Genomic DNA, 21,075 nt, shown 5'->3' with positions numbered 1-21,075 from the left:
AGGTCGTGCCTAGGTACGGAATTTGGTAACTCGATAAGGAAGGTGAGCATGAAAAAAATATTTTTCAGAATTCAGAAACGACTTGTATATTCAATTTTTGATAAAATTTTTACTTTTTCTTCGGATGGATGGAAAGAAATTATTAGGAGTCTGTTGAATAAAGACAGGCTGTCCGTCTTATTCAACTTTGAAATAATGATCAGCAAGCACAAGGTCCACTGTTAGGCGCCAGTTGTTGAGCCAGTAAGCTAGCCGGTCCGTTTAATTAACGTACGAACTGCTAAACGGTTCGAAATTCCAGTAGAATCAGAGACGAGGGCACGAACCTTTTACCTTAACGCAGCCGGTACCTACCGCCATGTGTTAGACTGCGATCCTGTAATGTTAAAATAGAATGACCTGCCCAGCTTGCAAGGAAATCGATCAGCATGGTAGACGGCTTGTAAAGCAGGACAGATATATGAATATCGTACGTAATTTTCTGTATGATAGCCTTCCGCCGATCCTTTCCGGTGATTGCATAACGTTACATCCGTTAAAAAGTTAAAGAATACAACACACCCGGATCCACTAGAGCCTAATTACCAAAACGGTTTCGGATGTCTCACATTAAAAGATGTTTAAAACACGACCGCGTTAGGTGTACGATCACATCTTTTATTACTGATTAATCACACATAATTTATCACGGGATTTATCAACAAAAATATTGTCTGCGTGCAAGTGCACAATCATACAATGGTGTACACAATCATACAAGAACAGGGGCTCTTCTCCGGTTTAGCCAAAGGTTAGCAACATCCAGGAGGTAACATATTCTGCTCCATAATCCGGCAGCAAACATTTAACGGGATGCTGCTACTTCCGGCGGCGGAAAAAAAATCAATTGCACATTGTACCACAAGAACACCAGTATGAAACGCATACTGATAGAATTGCCGGCTGTTAAGGCGCATCGTCATAGATGCTAGCGCTGGTTACGGTGCGGCCACTGTTGCTATAAACAGCCACCTCTGCATCCTCCGGTAACAAACATCCGACCGGGAGTTGAACCGGTCCGCAGCAAAGCAGCAAAGTGTCCACGCGCAGCCCAAACTCGTTTTCACCAAATGTATGCGACGTATCATTAACGTATCGTAGAATATAACTGAAACAATTTAAAACAGCAACCAATATAGGCTCTTCATTAGTCTTAAATCATAAAAAAGGTCGAGGAAAATAAACGATCACTTCCCTGCACAGTAACAATCCAAATGCAAAATGTAAACAAACATCCCCCCTCCGATTGACAAAACACGCATCGCGTGTGCAATAGCCCTGACCATTTTCGAACTGTCAAATCTTTGTTTGGGACAAGGTATCCCAAGGGGAAATTCTCGAGGATAAATATCCCCCTCTCTTTCTATTTATACACCTCTTCCGTTCGCACTCATGGATGATTTGTCACACACTCGAGTTTGGTTCATGATGACCTTAATGTTTACATTTTGCTCTCCTTTTATTATTATACCCATCTCGTTTACGCCTATAGATTCACCTTGTTTGGGTGAATATGTGTATGGGCATGTGTGCACTCGTACAGGGTTTGTCTCGTTACTTTACGATACGAACGGTATATATTATACCGTCATTATTGTTTTTACAGTTCGTTTGAGTATTTTCATTCAATCCCAGAGTGTTTTTAGTTCTTCAATTTCTTTCACATGGTTTTCGATATGATTTTATTGTCAAGACGGTAGGTTTTGTCGAAAAAATGTATATAACAAATTGAAACACTTTGTACAAAATATGCCGTTCGCATCGCAAAGTGAATAGGCGAGCCCTGTATCTTTGATCGCTGATTTTTGGTCGGGCTGCTCATGGAGAAGGGGTAAGAGTTCATGCGTGATTTGATTAGAAGAGAGGGAGAGGTTAACGAAGCCGATCGTCTTCGTTCTATTCACTGTGTGATTGTTGATCCAAATCTCTTTTCCGCCAATAAATGTTGCGGAAAATTTTATTAGGTTTCAAGTCGTGCGATTTGTTTTGAGCAATTTGTGCAGGAAATGTTTTCGTCAATAAGAAAGGATGCTGCGGATCTTTCGATCGTCATAGGGATCGGCTCAGGATATGCCTTCAAATACCGTTACTACATTAACCTTCACGACGACCATGTCCCGGACAAAAATGGGGACGACACTGGAGCTTTTCTTTGCCTGGTTCAGCTGCGCAATATGTACGTGATGCATTTCGCTCGTTCATGTTTTTGTTAGTAAGTAAAAGCCGTAATTCTATAACCTATATAATCACCTCTTCTGTATTAACATTTAAAGTAACCATTTTATATTTACATCTTGTATTTCTAGCACCTAACACTATCGCACTGAGCGGCCGGGATGGGCCTCCGGCTCGAAGGGAACAATCGACACCAACAGGAGATTGACTACACTGTGTCAACCATCCTGTCCAGTGCAACCAGGCAACACAACATTCCTCTTCAGCAACAGCACCATCATAATCCGTGCTAGAAGCAACCATTGCTGTCGGGAGACTAAAAGATGCAAAATTGATCTTAAATAAAAGCAAACAAATTTGTGTAGAATGATGATTGATTAAACTTACTGTTAATGGAAGGCACTTTATACACAGAAGGACGGTAGGAAGAACTGAACGGAAAAAGAACACCCAATGCTGATTGCTGGCAAGCCGCCGGTAACGTAATGACCAATTTGGAACCCGTGATCGAGCAGAGTCAGTGTTCAAGGCCAAGCACGATTCCGGCATATAGCCGATATGCCATTATATAGCCGATAGCCGATATATAGCACGATATGCATTCTCCGATACCCATGGCCAGGTTCTCCTACGAGGTACAGCGTGTGTTCACCCGCTAACTGTAAATGCACAATCCGTTGATATCCTCCTCACCGCATAGTTGTCGTGAACCTTTTCCCGCTCCGTCTTCCGTGCCAACACCTCCCAACGTTCACCATGGCGCTGCAGAACTAAAAGGCAAAAAAAAACTATAAGCCAGATATCTGGGATAAAAGCATATAATTATATTTACCTGAAAAGATGCACTCATCGACTTTGTAGAGCAAACAGATTTTTTAATCTGAAAAATAAGAAAAGTTCAACCGATACAACCCATTCCAGAGTCTAGTACGACTGTAGCACTGCTTCTTTTTTTCTTCTTAACCACACCATGATCTGCTACGCGCAAGCGTACCACGCTCCAATTTATATTACGTGTATTTCATTCCTGCTCTGAGCAAGTCTGGTGGTTCAGTCTTCAGGCTGAGGTATACATGCACACGGCATTCTGTTTCTAATCTTACTCTTACTCACCCGTTTCAGCACACCGAAAAAGTTTCACACGCACAGATCACAGCTGATAAACAACACACTCGACGCCCACCCCCTCCTCCAACCTTGCAGCGAAAGTTCCGTTGTTACACACAAACATACCACCACACAACGCGAAGAGTCTACGGACATGAAGAGAAGCAAAGCAAAATCAGGAGAGAAAAGAGCAAATACAAGAATAGAGGAACTCCCGAACACACATGACGAGACACAACAAGACACAATACATTGACAAAAACTTATCCTCGAAAATTTGTTTACATTTTGCATGGCTATCCTCGAAAATTTTAACGAAGCATAAAGTTTTCGAGGATAGTGAAGTTTTGTTTGTTTACATTCGATGAACATGGTTCCGGTTCATTTTATGAGCAGAGGGTTCATTCAAAATGTAAACAAACAGAATCAAAACAAAAACAAATTATCCTCGAAATAATTTGGAATCTCGTAAATCGTTTCGAGGATATTTCGTTAACGAATGTATTTACCAAAACATTTACGAAAACAGGGGGAACAGACAACTTGGGATGTAGATCAAGGTATGTAGATATAGAAGGTAGAGTTGTTTAGAGCAAATTGACATTTCTCGACCTGACATAACAGTTCCGAGGTGATCGAGGGGAAGGGTATTGAGAAGAGTGATGGCAGCGTCGGAGGAGGCGCCGGTGGTGGTATCGCTTGCGATTTTTTGACGAAAAATGCAACCAAATATCGTCAATCTTCTGTGGAACAACATTTGATATGCGAAGATGACCCATAAATTAGCGAAATTGCTCAAGGGATTGAGAATCGAGGCTGTTTGTTCATGTTTGTTGCCCATACCATATGTTTTTGTAAACAAACTCTGACATAACTCGACTAAAATGTCGCCCTGTCAAATCGATAAAAATCCACCTTCTAAATACATACACCTTGATGTAGATATAGAAGGTAGAGTTGTTTAGAGCAAATTGACATTTCTCGACCTGACATAACAGTTCCGTGGTGATCAAGGGGAAGGGTATTGAGAAGAGTGACGGCAGCGTCGGAGGAGGCGCCGGTGGTGGTATCGCTTGCGATTTTTTGACGAAAAATGCAACCAAATATCGTCAATCGTCTGTGGGACAACACTTAATATGCGAAGATGACCCATAAATTAGCGAAATTGCTCAAAGGACTGAGAATCGAGGCTGTTTGTTCATGTTGGTAGCCCCATACCATATGTTTTTGTAAACAAACTCTGACATAACTCGACTAAAATGTCGCCCTGTCAAATCGATAAAAATCCACCTTCTAAATACATACACCTTGGTTTGGGACTCTATTTTACCTTTTTACCAAGGTGTATGTATTTAGAAGGTGAATTTTTATCGATTTGACAGGGCGACATTTTAGTCGAGTTATGTCAGAGTTTGTTTACAAAAACATATGGTATGGGCTACAAACATGAACAAACAGCCTCGATTCTCAGACCCTTGAGCAATTTCGCTAATTTATGGGTCATCTTCGCATATTAAGTGTTGTCCCACAGAAGATTGACGATATTTGGTTGCATTTTTCGTCAAAAAATCGCAAGCGATACCACCACCGGCGCTTCCTCCGACGCTGCCATCACTCTTCTCAATACCCTTCCCCTCGATCACCACGGAATTGTTATGTCAGGTGGAGAAATGTCAATTTGCTCTAAACAACTCTACCTTCTATATCCATATACCTTGCTTTTTACCACTCTGTGTGGGTCTAGTTATTTTGTGACTCAGTATAGATACTGCCGCAGATATATCAGGTCTAGTATTTATCGCAATATATAACAATTTGCTTATCAGCTTCTGATACTCCTTATTGTCCGTAAGCTCTTTTCACTCTTCTTCTCTCTTTATGTAACCTGGATCGATCGGTATGCTAGAGGATTTTGCATTGGATAACCCACTTGACTCAATTACTTCTTTAATATAATTGTGTTGATTGATGAAATAATCTCCTCGCTCATCCTTTTCAACTTCAATTCCAGGGAAGAATCTAATATCCCCTAATACGTTAACTTCAAATGATTTCTGCAACCCAGCAAGTAATGATTCGATCATTTCAATATTCTCTCCGGCGACTATCAAATCGTCTACGTATACTAAGACATAGCACCAATCTTTTGAACATCGTTTCTTATACAAACAAGCATCTTGTGTATCCCTGACGCTTTAGTTCCTCATCGAGTTTATGGTTCCACGATCTTGCAGCTTGCTTTAATCCGTACAATCCCTTTTTCAACTTACAGACTTTGTTTTCTTCTACTTTCACACCATGTGGGACTTTCATATAGATTTCCTCATCTAGATTACCGTACAGAAACGCGGTTTTTATATCGAACTGCTTAACCACCATTCCTCTCTTTGCCGCAATCCCCATCAGTACACGGAAAGTTGTCTGTTTCACTACTGGAGCAAACACCTCATCATAATCAGTGCCAAACTGCTGACTGTATCCTTGCGCAACAACACGAGCTTTGTATCGCAACAAATTTCCGTCCGCATATTTCTTCGTCTTGAAGATCCATTTGCTGCCTATCGCCTTTCGCCCGTGAGGCAGGTCTACCAACGACCATGTATCGTTTGCTTCGATCGACTTCAGCTCCTCATCCATCGCATGCTTCCAGACTTCTGCATTTTCTGACGACATTGCTTCGGCATAGTTCTTCGGATCGTTCCCAGAAGTTTGGTGCGAGGAAACTGTCAGCGCCCCGTCAGATTCGCTTTCTGGTGTCGTATACTCCGAATCACTGGAAACATTCTCTGCTTCATTTGCCAATCTGGATGATGGAACAAACTTGCGATTAATTACATAATCATTGTACCTGCTTGGAAGCTTAAGCTTCCTTCCGCTGCGCCGTGGGGTATCGTTACTCTGATCACACTCACTCGGGATATCTTCCGCTGTACTATGGGATGCGTCGTCTGGTGGTGAAAGATCAATCGGATTATTACATGCGTTATTTGGCTCCTTCTGTCCTTCAACAAAAACTATTTCAAGAAACTCAACTGGTTTTGTTGCTTTCTTTCCGAACCCTTCACATCGGCCTTCTTCAACGACAATAGCATCACGACTTATTATTACTTCGTTGGTAACAGTGTTGAATACTCTAAATCCTTTCGTGTTCTGTGCATATCCGAGAAAAATGCATCGATGAGATCGGATCGAGTTTTGTTCGTTTTTGCTTTGGCTTATGAACCATTACTGTTGAGCCAAATATCTTAAGATGTCCCAAATATGGTCTCTTACCTGACCATGCTTCTTCTGGAGTGATATTTTCCAGTGTTCTTGTAGGCCTCCGATTAATCAAATAAACAGCAGTGTTAACTGCTTCCGCCCAAAATCTCTTTGGTAACTTTGCATCGTTAAGCATGCTTCTCACCTTTTCAACGATGGTCCGGTTCATCCGCTCGGCGATTCCATTTTTTTCTGGAGTATATGTACATGTCGTTTGATGACATATTCCATCACGTTCAAAACTCGCTTTCATACTAGCGTTTACATATTCACGGCCGTTGTCACTCCTGAGTATTTTTATCTTTAGACCGGTCTGGCGCTGTACCATCGCTTTAAACTTCTCATATATTTCCTTTGCTTCATCTTTAAACTTGAGCATGTACACAAATACTTTACGTGTTGCGTCGTCTATAAAAGTCATGAAGTATCTGGAACCACCAATTGACACAGCTTCAAATGGACCGCATAGATCTGAGTGAATCAACTCTAATCTCGTTTTGGCCCTTTCCTTACTTGTAGGAAACGAATCTCGTGCATGTTTGCCTTCGATGCACGCTACACAGGTATACATTTGACTATGCTTATTTTGAATTCCATCTCCCATGCCTTTTAATCTCTGAATGCTTTGGAAATTCAAATGTCCCAATCGTCTGTGCCATATTTCGTTGCTTAGAAAGGTTCTGGATTTTTTAACATTTAAACGGTATAATCCATTTTCAGCAACACCCGATGCGAAAACTTCTCCATTTTCGTCAAGCACGTCACATTTACGATCTGTAAACATAACCTTAAAGCCATTTTCGCAAATCTTACTTATGGACAGTAAATTTGTGGCTATGTCTGGCACTTCTAAGACGTTCAGTAGGTCAACATGTACTGGTACAGGGTACAGGTTCTTGGCAATTTAAATTAACCGTGCCCTTCGCAGTAGCTTTCATACTGGAATTGTTTGCCGTGCAAATCTCATGGTTTATGGTTTACTTCTCCAAGAATTCAACACTCGACTTTGCCATGTGGAAACTTGCGCCTGAGTCGAAATACCATTCACTTTCATGCACATCACCCATAGCTAATACAGAAATCATCGCACGTCCTTTACGGGTTTTACTGTGCTTCTGTTTGTCAGGACAATTAATCGCAAAATGACCTAGCTTTTGCCACTTGTAGCAGGTAACCTCTGTTGTGCTTTTCTTTGATGCAGCTCCCTTTCTACGCAGGTTAGGGTTACCTCTACTAAAGAAAGCTTCTTCATCATTGTTGCACGTGGTTTTCACTTCTTGCAAAATTTTCATTTTTATCGCATCTGCCTTCATGGCCATACCGGATGCTTCCAATCCCATTACCATAGGTGCATAGTACTTGGGTAATCCCATCAGCAGGATTGACGAAACCCAAATATTACTCACTTTAAAGCTAATTTCTTTAAGCTTATGACACGTGGACATAATTGCATCAACATATGCTTCGGTCGAAGAAAACTGGTCTAATTTGAACGAAACAAGCTCTTGCAATAAAGAGATACGTCTGAACACTCCATCATCGGTAAATGCAGCTTTAAGCTTTTCCCAAGCCTCCTTAGCTGTAGTGGCATCCATCACAAGGCTGTAGTTGTGCTTTTCTAAGCTAAGCGCGATGGTGGGCAATGCCCGCATGTCCATATCTTTCTCTGCCGGTTTATCGGTTGTAGCCGCCACAGCGTCCCAACATCGATCTCTACACAACATCATCTTCATCGCGAAGGCCCATGAAACGTAGTTCTCTCGTCCCTTTAGCTTTTCAATACCTACGTTCATTGTAGCGATGTTGTTGGTCCCGAACGCGTGGCCGCTTGGCACCGTTGCTCCTGCACTCCTCTCTCCGCTCGATCGTCCGGAATTCACTTCCTCTGTGCTCATCTCTCTCGGTAGCTCGCCATCCCCCTGGGGGAGCCCGTTCGACACTGTTCTCTTATTTGTTTCGCCATCAACGGATATTTCTAAGCTTCTGGTTTTTGAGAAAGCTGCTAATCCAAGCAATAACATCGTTAGGTATCGTCAGAGAATGCATTATTGCTGTAAGCTCATTCGACAATACACTATTGTACGCGTTTTTAACGTCTATAAAAACCACACCAGTGTATTTTTTTTTCCAATTATTTTTTGTTATGGTGTTGATTAGCAATCTATTTTTGCGAAAACCAAAACTGTACTCCGGAAGAAGTAAATGTTTTTCCAGGTAGTCTGGTAGGACTAAAATTTGTAACTTCGTTTAAATTTTTCCGATTTTTCCGATTGCGATTATTTTGATTCTTTTTAATCTTTGAGGTACCTTTCCCTCTCGGTACATTGCGTTGATTTCTTCTATGATTTTCAAGGCCATCTCATCATTTAGGATTTTGAGCCATCAACCCCTGGTGTAGTATTATTTTTTGATTTTAGAATTTTGTGCCATTTGCCAGGATTCCAAAACGTAAAATCAACCACTGGCCAGATCTTCACGATGCGGCAATTCTTGGAGAAGATGGCGGAGCAGCCATCAACATCGAGCTTGTTGAACGTCAGAACGTATCGAGGGGCCAACATCGATTCCGATAACCTTTTTATTGGCTTAGTGATTCGTTGCAGAATCGCCCGTCCCCGCGTCAATGGGGGCGAAGTTAACACGCAGGCTCGACTCAACACGGACTCCCTAAAGGACAGTCACGTCCAACAGGCATTCAAATCCGCTTTGGGTGAGGCTCTACTACCAGAAAACGAATATGAAACTACGAGCGAACGGTGGAACGCCCCAAAAACAAAAATAATAAGCTGTGCCAATTCCACACTCCCACCACGTCGGGGCAACACCAGATCTGGCTGGTTCGACGAAGCATGTAGACAAGTGACAGAACGTAAAAACTGCGCACACCGAGTAATGCAGCAGCGGCATAGAACGCGGGCATGCGCAGAGGAATACTTACGGCTCAGGAGAGAAGAGAAAAGAGTTCACCGCACCAAAAAACAACTTTGGGAAGAGCAGCTGGTGCGGGAACTTCAAGAAATCAGAGTGCGTTACGGACCAGGAAGAAAGTTTTACCAGGAGATAGCAGGTCGCTGAAATAACTGTAGACCTAAGGTGACCTGCTGTCGGAATAAGGATGGGGATCTGGTCAGTTACCAGCCAGAGGTCCTCTCGCGATGAATTGCTTTGATGACTTGCTAAATGATCAGTTGAACGAACAGCTAGAGGCTCCACTAGCAGATGATATCATGCTACTGCCACCTAGCATAGATGAAACACGAATGGCCATCCATCGGCTCAAGAACAACAAGGCACCAGGCACCGACGGAATAGTAGCCGAACTGATCAAAAACGGTGGTGTAGCACTCGAACAGGAAATTCATCAAATTATTACTAAGGTATGGGATAGCGAATCGATGCCTTGTGATTGGAATCTTGCTATCATCTATCCCATATACAAGAAGGGATATAGGCTAGAGTGCAGCAACTACAGGGGTATTACGGTGTTGAATACCGCCTACAAGATTTTCTCCCTTATCTTACAAGATCGACTAGACCCATTCGTCGAAGAGATAGTCGGAATCTATCAGAGAGGATTCCGAAACGGAAAATCAACCACTGACCAGATCTTCACGATGCGGCAAATCTTGGAGAAGATGGCGGAGCAACAGCTCCACTCCTACCATCTCTTCATTGATTTCAAAGCCGCCTATGACAGCATAGCCAGGGTAAAACTGTACGACGCAATGAGCTCTTTTGGAATCCCGGACAAGCTTACCAGGCTTGTACGAATGACAATGGCCAACATCACATGCCAGGTGAAGGTGGATGGAAAACTCTCAGGGCCCTTTGCTACCACCAAGGGCCTGCGCCAGGGAGATGGAAACTTCTGGGAAACATCTTCTATAAGTCAATCCAGATCCTGGCATACGCTGATGACATAGACATCAAAAGTCAAAAGTCAGCACCGACAACAACATTGATGTTGAGTTACGCGCACGGGTGCTGGCTGCCAACCGGTCATACTACAGCCTGAGGAAACATCTCCACTCTAAATACCTGTCGCGACGGACGACGCTGGGACTGTACAGAACATTTAAAGTCCCAGTACTCACACACGTCTCTGAGACATGGACTCTGTCCAAAACTGACGAAGCCCTCTTTGTCGCATTCGAGGGGAAGATGCTCTGAAGGATTTTTGGCCCCGTATGTGTGGAAGGACAATGGAGGAGCCGCTACAATGTCGAGCTCTACGAGCGGTACGATGATCTTACCATCGTTACCAGCTCCGTTGGGCTGGTCAGGTCATGCGAATGACACCGGACGACTCAGCCCGTAAAGTCCTTTTAGGTCGTCCACACGGACAGAGGAGGCGTGGTAGGCCCAAATTGAGATGGAGTGATGGCGTTGATGCGTCCGCCAGAATGGCCGGGATAACGGATTGGCAGACGACGGCGCTGAACCGTGAGCGGTATCGAGGATTGTTGCAGCAGGCAAAGACCGCAACGCGGTTGTAGCGCCTGATAAGTAAGTAAGTAAGTAAATGCTTTTTAAATTCGATATGATTTTCTAGGGTTTAGTTCGTGTTGAATTTTTTCCAACTTTCGTTTTTCTTTTCCCACCCTATTTTAAGTTCCTCCTTCCACCACGATTTTGGGGCTAAGTTGCAAATTCTTGTGTTAATTTTAATTATCTTTTGATGTCTTTAGCAATACTGGCCGTGGTGGTGTGTTCTGTGACTTTTAATTGACGGATTTGTTCCTCTACTAGAGCTTGTTGTTAAGTATTTTGTTGTTGGTCGGGATTATGGGTTCTTGGATAAAGGTGTAAATTAATATATGCCCACTGTTACCTATGTGTTGATCACAAACTATTCTACGCGTTTCTGGTACTATGTCTGGTAACACAATTGTTAGGTCGATTGCGGTATCCCTTTTGTTTGGATCACTGCTTATAAAAGTTGATTCTTCGTTGAGTTAATGATCATGTCTGAGGAGTTTATTTCATTCGTTGTTTTGGAACCTTTTGTTTGGAACCGTTATCATTGAAATGATTACCCCATATTCTGTGGCAGGCATTGAAGTCTCCTACTGAAATGATTTAATGATGTCTTATTGCTAGATCTATTTATTTTTTGTTGTTGTTTTTTCTTCAATTTTTTTTTATTTACGATGGTTTTTGCTCGTCGGTTTTTTTTTAGAGTGAAAGATGGTCCTTTCATCTATTGAGAGCGATCTTGATGTGACTGTAGTCCCGTCCTGTGTTTTGATTATCTTTTGATAATTTTTTATAATTGGTTTTAATGTGTCGTTTGTTTTGGATGTTGTTGGTTCTTCTGTTTCCATTACTGTCTGTTGGAGTGTTGTGTTCTGTATTGTTATTTGTTCTATTTTGTCTGTTCTTGTTTTTTTCTGTGTTGTTGTCTGTGTGTTTTGTTCGTTGTTTGTTGCGTTATTTTGTGTTGTCTTTGCTTATGTCATCTCCGATGAAGTGATTTTTTTAGGTGGCGTAGGACACTGTCTACGTCTGATGGCTCTTGCTTCTTTATATGTGAATCAGTTAATCGTCTTTATCTTCTGTATCTCCGTCTCTTCTATGTATATAGGGCAGTCCTTGTTCAATGTATTGTGATTGTCACCACACAATACGCACTTAGTGATAACACATACCTCCTCGTGCGCCGGTAAACTGCAGTTGGCACATGTACGTTCACCTTCACACCATTTTTTTTTGTGTGACCGATTTTTAAGCACGTGGCACAGCGCATTGGTTTGCGGATGTAAAGATTGACGAGCAGGGGGTAGAAACCCAAAACCACTGATCGTGGCACTCTTGTTGTGTTGAACGTAAGTATCGCCGTTTTGGTGTTTCTTAGCACATTTTTCACTTTTCTTTTCATTATGTTCACTTCCGTCACTTTTTGATCTTTAAGTCCCGAAAGGATTTCCTCTTCCGACATAAATTCGATGTCTGGGCAACGAATTACACCTTTTGTGGTATTCAGTGTTGGGTGTTCGTACACTTTCACTTCGATGTTTCCGTTAGTGTCTTGGATTTTTTAAATTCTTTCCGCTCTTTCTGCTAGATATACGTTTTTCACTTTAATTAACAATTTTCCACCTCGTACTCGGCTCACTTGCTCTGGTTTGCATCCGAGAGCGTTTTCAAAAAATTTTAGCAATAAGAAAGGGTTCCATTTTTTAGGTCCTTGCCCTCTGTTACAGACTCCATTATGAGTACATTCTCTTCTTCAACCACATGGTTTCTAAGGCTGGCGGTCATGTTTGCTGATTTTCACCTAAGTCGGTCAGAATGTCGAAATGGTTTTCAACGGGCATACCCCCGCCAGGGTCTTTGACCCTCATCTTACTTAAAAACACTTCTCCCTTTTGCGTCCTATTTTTTCACTAGTATCAAATGAAGAACTTTCTCGCTTAGTAACAAGGATATGGAACGTGTTCACTTTCGGTTGCGATATATGCGTCAGCGTTTCTAACGGTGCAATTGAAAAAAAAAACCGTGATAACTCTTCAGTGTCCAACTGTCGAATCGTGCGACGGTTTGTTATTGTTTATCTCAAAATGTCAACCGAAGGTGCGAGGGATTCAAAATGTCGGTTACGGTGCAAATGGTTACTTATGCTAAATATTGTATTGGCAGGGATTTATTGCAGATAACTACATTTAACGTTACTCAGAGCGGGGCTACATCTTATTCTATTGAAATGAGAATAAGCTCAATAGGGTATGTCTAAAATGAATAAATACTCCACACAACCATTCACAATTATGTAGTTACATGTATAGCACAAAAAAAAACATGTTCGTAAATAACATAAAACTAGCGTGATGCAGTCCGGTGTTCATTGCAGAGCATATTGAACTGTGTCATTTTCTGCAAACGCACAGCAAAGCAACCAGAGACCCAAAATATACCGCCGTTGCCATGGCGTTCTGGTCGTCAACAAACAACATCGGTACAGCAACCGCCGAATTGTGCTGGTTTCAAAATAAGAATTCCCCCCAGTCGTGCGGTACGCGTATTGCTAAAGTTTTGGTGTCAGTGCCTTACTGACCTGCCGAAGTTCGTCCGGTGCTAAGAGTCGCGAGTATCTAGGTTACAACGGTTCCCGGTGCATCGTTTGGTGTGGTAGTCTTTCTGGCAAAGAAAATGACCGTGACAAACATTTTAATCATACTTAATCTTGGGTGTGAAATGTTGTACGTGATCGATCAGCGTCTGAAAGCACAATCCATACCGTTGGATAAATCTGCACAAGGTAAGGAGCACAATTTGGTCACCGATGGTTCGTTCTTTCCGTGGTCGATAGGCTCGGGAGAGTGTTTTAATCAATAATTCAGATAAAAGCTATCCTCAAAGTCAGAACAATCGATGGCATGTTGTTAAGGACTTATTATAACTTTATTTCACACCATAAGTAGCTCACTTAATTGAAGTGATTTATTTTTCTGCAGTTTCGTGCTGCAAAGGTACAATTATACCTTTTTCTTCTTAACATTACATTTTGCATTCCTAGTGTTATACATAGTCTAACAATCAATCGATTTGGTTGGAACACGCTGCATTACCAAAGATGAGACGCATGCCCCGGGCGGGTCAGGTGCCTAGTGCACTACCGGTTCCAATGGCATGCCGCGTATGGCGGTAAAGTCTAGCTTGCTGTCGACACTCTCATCCAGCTGACCGATGATGGCAATATTGTCGCCACGGATAATGTGTAACCCCAATACGACTTGCTCGATACCGGCGGTCATCGAATATACACGCTCGTGTGATTCGTCCAGGATTACGTTTACGGTCTGGTCGAAGCCCTTCAGCGTGCCGACAAAGTTGCGCCCATCGGCGGTAATTATCGATACCGTATTGTTGACGTACGATTCCAGCCCCGACATCGTGTAATCTCTACAACGCGGAAGCGTGATTTTAACCACTGTTAGAAGCGCTTTGATCACCGAAAAGGCATACACTTACCGATAATACAGCAAAAGATGGGATTTTGTTGATGCGTAAGATTGTAAACAAAAGTACAGTTTGTGTTTGATTTCACGGGCTGCTACAACATCAGCTGTCAGCTTGTCATAAGTGTCAAAGCATTTGTCGATGAAATATTTCAGTCAGAAAACGTTTCAATTCGCTATTTGAATACCCATGTAACAAAATTCACAGAACGATCAAACAGAATAGCTAAAATAAATCGGCTTTAAACATTTTATCACTCTGACCTGCGATGATTACTTCAGCTGAATAAAAAATAAAGAACGGCTTTAATGAATAAAAAAAACCACACTTACTCTACACACACTTTCAAGAAAAATATATTACGTAATTTCAATTCCTAACTTCTATTTTACAGTACTGCGTGAGATTACCGAGGTACTTTTAGACCCCAAGTTTCTACATTACATAGCCACGGCATACCAACAAAGCATGCTGACTGTTCAACAGTGTCGTGTTCTGCTCACCGATATTGCATGCTGCTCACTGATGCGATTGGACATTAGCTCCATGGACAAACTGTGGGATCTGATGGTTATGATATTCAAATGGCAAATGTTCATCACCAACAAGAACGCTCAAATGTTGTTGGATCTCACTTTTCGCCATTTAGACGGGATAGGTCGTTTGATTCCCGAAATGCGCAAGCAAATACTGATTGACAATGTGAAGAAATCGCTCCTGGAGCTGTGGGAACCGCTGTGCGAAGACGAGCAGACTATCGTGCATCGGAAAGTGTACAAATGGCTGAAGCCCTACAATACCAAAATATCCATCCTCATACGTATGGGATTGCAGAAGTCTAACGGGGAGTTTGAGGCAGATCCAAAAAATAATTTATTTTATAATTACTATATCAACAACATCGGAGAAAACATATACTCCCGGACAGCGAATCTGGCCGCACTAAAGGCACAAAATGATGCTGTTGGTAGTAGCTCAAACTCGGATATGATAACGGCAGGCCACGAAATCGATACACTGGTACAGCAATTGAATATTCAACATGAGCCAATGGACGAGGTTACGGGCAAGGAAACGACAAACACTCTACCAGTGCCTCACACGAGCTCGGTACACGGTGGGTTGAGCGAGATAGTAATTGCAGAAGATGTCAACCATGGTGATACTAGCAATCATGCATCGACCAATGCCAATGGAAAAGAAACAAATCCTGAAAAAGAAGCCACATCTGATGAACTCGGTTCAACCAACAACACAAAGGAAAGCAATCTTGAGAAGCTAATGAAGAAAATAAAGCTTGAAAAGGAAGATTTCGCAGTGCCGGAAAGCGTTCCAATAGATGCAAATGAAGAGTTGCTGAAAATGTTTGACGAAAATTTGCAATTGTGAAGCCAGCTAGGTTTAGTTTTGTAGTTTGTAGAAGTAACACAGTTTGTTTCATCAACCTTACTCAATGATCTAGTCCTTTCATGTGATGGTTTTTTTATGTAGCGATAGAATATCTTAAATATTACTGTACACCGTTTGATTAACAAATAAAATATAACGTTCGCAAAAATATAATACATAGAGTAACTGTACCAGTTTTCGGCACGTTAGTGCAGCTGATAAGAAAAAAATACAAATACAATTATTAAACTCAATAATTTTGATTGAAGGTATTATTATTTTGGTTGTAAAACTATCAAAGAATGTTTCAGCATACATGATTTATTGATATAAATCAGTTTTTAATAAATATTAGCAAAAATGCAAACATTGGTTTTGCTCCTATTTTGGGCAGAATGCTCCTATTTTGGGCAGGCTGTGTTCCTATTTTGGGCATCGCGAATACACGATTTGAAACACTAGAAAAGGTGTAATTAGTTAAAGAAAAATATTTTAAACAATTTTCTACTCTTACTTTGCTAAAATTCTTGATAGAAAGTAGTTAAATAATTAGTTTTATGTTGCCCATTTTGGATATGCAACTTGACGTCTCTCGAAAATCGCTCTGAAATTGCACTGGATTGAGCTGTCAAAAATCAACATTTTTCATGTACCTATTTTGGGCAGCCTTTAAAGTGAAAAAATAATCATTTATTGGATTTTTAAATTCTCAATGCGCATTGAATAAATTTTAAACTAATTTTATTGTTCAGAAAAATCGAAACCCCAATTTTTTCAAGCTCTAGTTTGCTAAATCTCAGAACTGCCGAACTATCGGCACAAAGCCAAATTGACGAAATGTTTTGAGCTCGGCACAAATAATTCGAAATTTCGGAAAATATTGATCTAAATGCGTCAAAACTTCGTATTTAAAGAATAAACAATGATTTATTCCTTTAAAAGTAGTTGAAAGACCATTTCTTTTGCGATTTTTCTATTAATTTTGCTATTTTTGCCGACCTGCCGAAAATAGGTACACTGCCGAAAACTGGAGCACTTACCCTATTTGTTTCATTTTTTCTATTGATTTTGTCATGACGTGCAAAAGAACTTATTTATATACGACGGACAAGCGATCATCTGGACGCAATATAATTTCAACTTGAGATCGCAGATACGTACATTCGCTCGATGTGAATACGTTTTCTAGCAATATCCATCGATATTAAGTTTCTATTTTCTAGAACCTACGAGATTGTGTGTACTGAAATATTTCAAACATATTTGTGAAACAGTTCGGCACAGGAGACGCTGCATAAGCGTTTGATTGGTTTTGTTGCCTGGGCTTTCATTGCACGAAGAACCGCCAACTTCGATTTACGACAGTTTGACAATCGTTGACGGTGTAGTAGTGGTGAGGAAGAATCTTCGCGAACACAGGCTATAGTTGTGTTGGTGCTGCGAAATCCAATATGGCTTCCCTGAAAACACAGAAGTAAATACATCTTTTACGACGTCGACGGAAAAGCAAGTTGAAAAACGCGTGTGCACTGTTCCTAGAAATAAATCTGAAGCTCTCGAGTGGAAATAAACGTACGTTCATAAAAGAAGAGCACATAACAAAATGTCTCTCTTCGGTATGATGGGCGATTTGGAGGAGGATCCTATTTTTGGGTAAGCATCTGTTGGAGACCTTTGTTACCTGCCCCCGTTTTGAGGGCCATGAATGCAACAACTGCAAAGGCTCACTGGTTGAGCATTCTATCATTTGAGGCGGCTTTTAACCCACGCATTCCATTTCCCCTTTCCGAACAGCCATCATATGCGCTCGATGCGCCAGATGAGCAGCATGCTGAACTCACTGTTTTCCGACCCTTTCGGTGGCATGATGGGCGGAGGTGGAATGGAAGCGATTACAGGTGGTCCCGCGTTCGGGATGCGCCACAACGCAATGATGCCCTTCATGCCACCGACGATGAACAGGCTGTTGAGTGTAGGCGGGCCAGCCGATGGTGCTTCATTCAGCAGCAGCAGCGTAATCTCGATGACATCCGGACCGAACGGGCCGCAAGTGTACCAAGCCACCTCCAGCACACGCACCGGACCGGGCGGCATTAAGGAGACGCGCAAAACGGTACAGGATAGCCGCACCGGCACGAAGAAGATGGCAATCGGGCATCACATCGGTGATCGGGCGCACATCATCGAGCGGGAACAGAACGTTTCCACTGGCGTGCAGGAAGAGCGCCAGGACTTTATCAATCTGGATGACGAAGAGGCCGAGGATTTCGATCGCGAGTTCCAGACGAAGGCACGCAGCGTCATGGGCGGCATGCACGGTGGTGGACGTGGACGTTCGGCACAGTTGGCTCTACCGTCGACCCAACCAGCGTAAGTATGAAACGGTGTGCACCGATGTTGTCGTTAGTGCCAGATGATCCACTCCTTAAAATGCTCGCATTCGATGTACAGCGCCTACGAAGCATATGACGATAGCATGCAAATACGCGCTCCCATGGTTCTCTGCACGCGTGTATCATAGTGCTCTGCTCGAGTCTTGCATCATCTGCCTCTGCGAGCTCGAAACTGTGTACAGCATAGCATACGTTAATTGATTAGGAATTGATTGCGCCGTCCGGGAAACATCGATAAGAATCGTACTTTCTGCGAAACACTTTGATGTTTTCTGCCGTGTTACATGCTGATCCACCTGTTCACTTGTAATCATCGCGTTTTTCGATACTTAAAATGAGATAAGGAGCTAGCTAACTCGTGCATATCAAATACGTTCATGTGGTTCAGCGGTAGATCTATTCCCTTCGAAATTCCCTTTCGATGATTATCAAATGGCTATTCATATTTTAAGTTCGAAACATCTAGCAACCCAAGAACTTCGAGATGTTTCGGTGAAGCAAGAATGGGAAAGATGTATCGATTTTTATGTTCCGTCTTGGTGAAGAACATGTTCATTACAATGTGTAGAAGCCTTGTGTGGTGTTTCGTGTGGTCATCACCCTACTTGGCAGGCCAACTAATTCGTTGGAAAGTCTGCTGACTTCCTTTTTCTTAACGTGGACATCTTACGGTAGACCCCATCGTGTGCCCTCTCGTAGTGTGTAGTGTTCCGTATGTTTAGAACGATAGTAACACTGTAACACGCTGCCCATTTCGCGTGCCTCGCGATGGTTTCTCACCTTCAACCCACAGTCAATCACAGCGCATACTGTCGATTACCGAAGTGCCGGACAATGGGTGTGAATCGTGCGGCAATCCCAGCGATACACCGCTCTGTGCCGCCTGCACCAATAATCGGGATCACAGCAACCAGGACAATCACGAACGGCAACAGCCGCACCACCAGCAGGCGCATCGCCGTCGTCACCAACAGCAACAGGAAACGGCAGCCACAAAGCCGGCACGCAACAATAGACACGGCCAGTCTTCTTTGGCTAACGGTGGCCCAATCTCGTCCCGGCGAGCGATCCGATCGCCGGCCTCATCACCGCTGAGCGTGTCCGCTTCGTCGGTCAGTGGCACCAATCATCACATTTCTACAAGGTATTGCAAGAAGATGAGGGAGCAAGGATCATCTCAAACCGAACTAACCCCTCCCATCTATGTGTGTGTGCGCGTGTGCATATTTCGGCTATGGCTACTAACAATCTTTTCCACACATCATCACGATGCGCTAATAATGCACTTTGTGTGTAGTGTTTGTGTGCTTAAGCAGTATCCGTTGTGTTTAGTAGTCCATACGCTCGTTCGGCTACCAATAGAACAGTAGAAATGCTTTACCGACAATGGCCACTCCTCTGCAGAAAAGGTCTCCTCCAGGGGCCAGAGTAGAGAGGACGAATCGTAGTAGTGGTGGAATATTTACATTTAGATTAACACTTAAAAAATCTCATTTATGTTACCGTTTCGTATTAACTGCCCTTTCATTGAACTCGTTGCAGCGTACATCCACATCCGTACAATACGTCCGGCAGAAAATCACGACCGCTGAAGGGACCTTCTTCCTCAACTCACAACCAGCACTACCAGTAATGGCGTAATTCTATACCGTGGTTCGTTCACTATATTCAGCACAGCACACAGAGAGAGAGAGACGGAGAGAGGGAAGGTTTCGAGCAGGTTGGCCATTTGGCTTTCATGTACGGTCAACCTTTACGAAGGTGCGCGTATGTAAGGTAGTAGTGTTGCCGTACGAGGGTGTCTGAACGTGCTTTACCTTTGTTTTTGTGTTGTTTAAAAGACTCTTGAAACCTAAATTAACAGCATTATGCAAAAAAAAAAGGAAACCCATTTCAAGAGCACAATATTTGACATGAGATATGAAATAAGGGTAGTTTGAATTTTGGACAGGGAAACAGGATTGGATGAAGCACACGACAGCAAGCGTTGAAATCGTAAATGAATGTATCCCCCTTTGGTAGAGTACCGCTAGGTTTTTTTTATTATCTTTAAAATCAATCTTTAAGTGAAAATATTAGCAATGCCTTAATTATTCAACATGAAGGTTGCTAAAAACTGGGTATAAAACTATGAGTTGTGTTGATTTGCTAGAACGCTAGCAAACGCACCAGTGCGTGTATTGCCAGATGTGCAAATGCAAACAGGCGAACCACGGCAACATCAACCGAGGAGTCACGGGTACTAAGAAAGTGCTGGCGATATTCATGTAAGGGAAGAGTGAGTTGGATTATCTACCCCGGTGCGTTAACGACGATCCAAGTTTTGTTTTGTTCTGTTAGGAAATAGTTTTGTTTTCTTTTTGTGTTGTCCACTTATTCCGCCTTAATAATAAACCAAATTTCAATCTTGTTTAAGTCAATCAAAGAATTCCGCTATCCTTTGCGGGGCAGAGGCTTAGCTGCGAAGGAGTGGTGTAGTAAAGGAGTGTGTGGTGGTGTGGTTGGAAAGATCCATGGATCACGATCGATCACGACTGTGGCCCGGCGAGATGCTCCTTACCATTCTCACTTGACATAGAGAGTAAGACATATTTGTGCTTAAAAACTAAATATAAAGAAAGTTTTATGTGTGTGTGCGTGTGTGTGGGAAGCAAGAACAACGCTCTGGTCATTTATGATTTGCCGGAAAACAAAGCACACATACACATACCATATTACCACTATTTAAGATCAGTTTGTTCTCTTGCTTCCA

The 21,075-nt window shown here is 42.4% G+C and overlaps 3 protein-coding genes and 1 long non-coding RNA gene across 7 annotated transcripts; 2 read left to right on the top strand and 2 right to left on the bottom strand.

Annotated features, from left to right (window-relative positions):
- Positions 1-2,268: 2,268 nt before the first annotated feature.
- On the bottom strand, positions 2,269-3,869 carry LOC118508039. 3 transcript variants are annotated; one of them, XR_004905732.1, is made up of 4 exons: positions 3,831-3,869; positions 3,047-3,467; positions 2,602-2,984; positions 2,269-2,530 (listed from the first exon to the last, which is right to left on the bottom strand). It is a non-coding gene; the product is annotated as an uncharacterized LOC118508039 (long non-coding RNA). The 3 variants fall into 3 exon arrangements; XR_004905733.1 differs by lacking the exon at positions 3,831-3,869 and having other exon boundaries at positions 3,047-3,094; positions 3,328-3,580; XR_004905731.1 differs by lacking the exon at positions 3,831-3,869 and having other exon boundaries at positions 3,047-3,578.
- Positions 3,870-13,174: 9,305 nt separating this feature from the next.
- Positions 13,175-16,114, top strand: LOC118508027. Its single transcript, XM_036047426.1, has 2 exons — positions 13,175-13,840; positions 14,936-16,114. Exons 1-2 carry the CDS (start codon positions 13,732-13,734, stop codon positions 15,928-15,930), a joined length of 1,104 nt encoding a protein of 367 aa, XP_035903319.1. The 5' UTR covers positions 13,175-13,731; the 3' UTR covers positions 15,931-16,114.
- On the bottom strand, positions 13,957-14,660 carry LOC118508037 (U6 snRNA-associated Sm-like protein LSm8). 2 transcript variants are annotated; one of them, XM_036047439.1, is made up of 2 exons: positions 14,554-14,660; positions 13,957-14,484 (listed from the first exon to the last, which is right to left on the bottom strand). In XM_036047439.1, exon 2 carries the CDS (start codon positions 14,472-14,474, stop codon positions 14,187-14,189), a length of 288 nt encoding a protein of 95 aa, XP_035903332.1. In that variant the 5' UTR covers positions 14,475-14,484; positions 14,554-14,660; the 3' UTR covers positions 13,957-14,186. The 2 variants fall into 2 exon arrangements, with proteins under 2 accessions (XP_035903332.1, XP_035903333.1); XM_036047440.1 differs by having other exon boundaries at positions 13,957-14,503; positions 14,554-14,621.
- A 1,131-nt stretch (positions 16,115-17,245) lies between the features above and the next one.
- Positions 17,246-20,748, top strand: LOC118508028 (myeloid leukemia factor). The gene is made up of 4 exons (XM_036047427.1): positions 17,246-17,583; positions 17,725-18,300; positions 19,117-19,467; positions 19,866-20,748. Exons 1-4 carry the CDS (start codon positions 17,534-17,536, stop codon positions 19,954-19,956), a joined length of 1,068 nt encoding a protein of 355 aa, XP_035903320.1. The 5' UTR covers positions 17,246-17,533; the 3' UTR covers positions 19,957-20,748.
- The last annotated feature ends 327 nt before the right edge of the window (positions 20,749-21,075 follow it).

The sequence above is a fragment of the Anopheles stephensi genome, chromosome 2 (genome assembly GCF_013141755.1).
Source record: "Anopheles stephensi strain Indian chromosome 2, UCI_ANSTEP_V1.0, whole genome shotgun sequence".
Lineage (NCBI taxonomy): Eukaryota > Metazoa > Arthropoda > Insecta > Diptera > Culicidae > Anopheles > Anopheles stephensi.
This window is presented reverse-complemented; position numbering and strand designations above follow the sequence as displayed.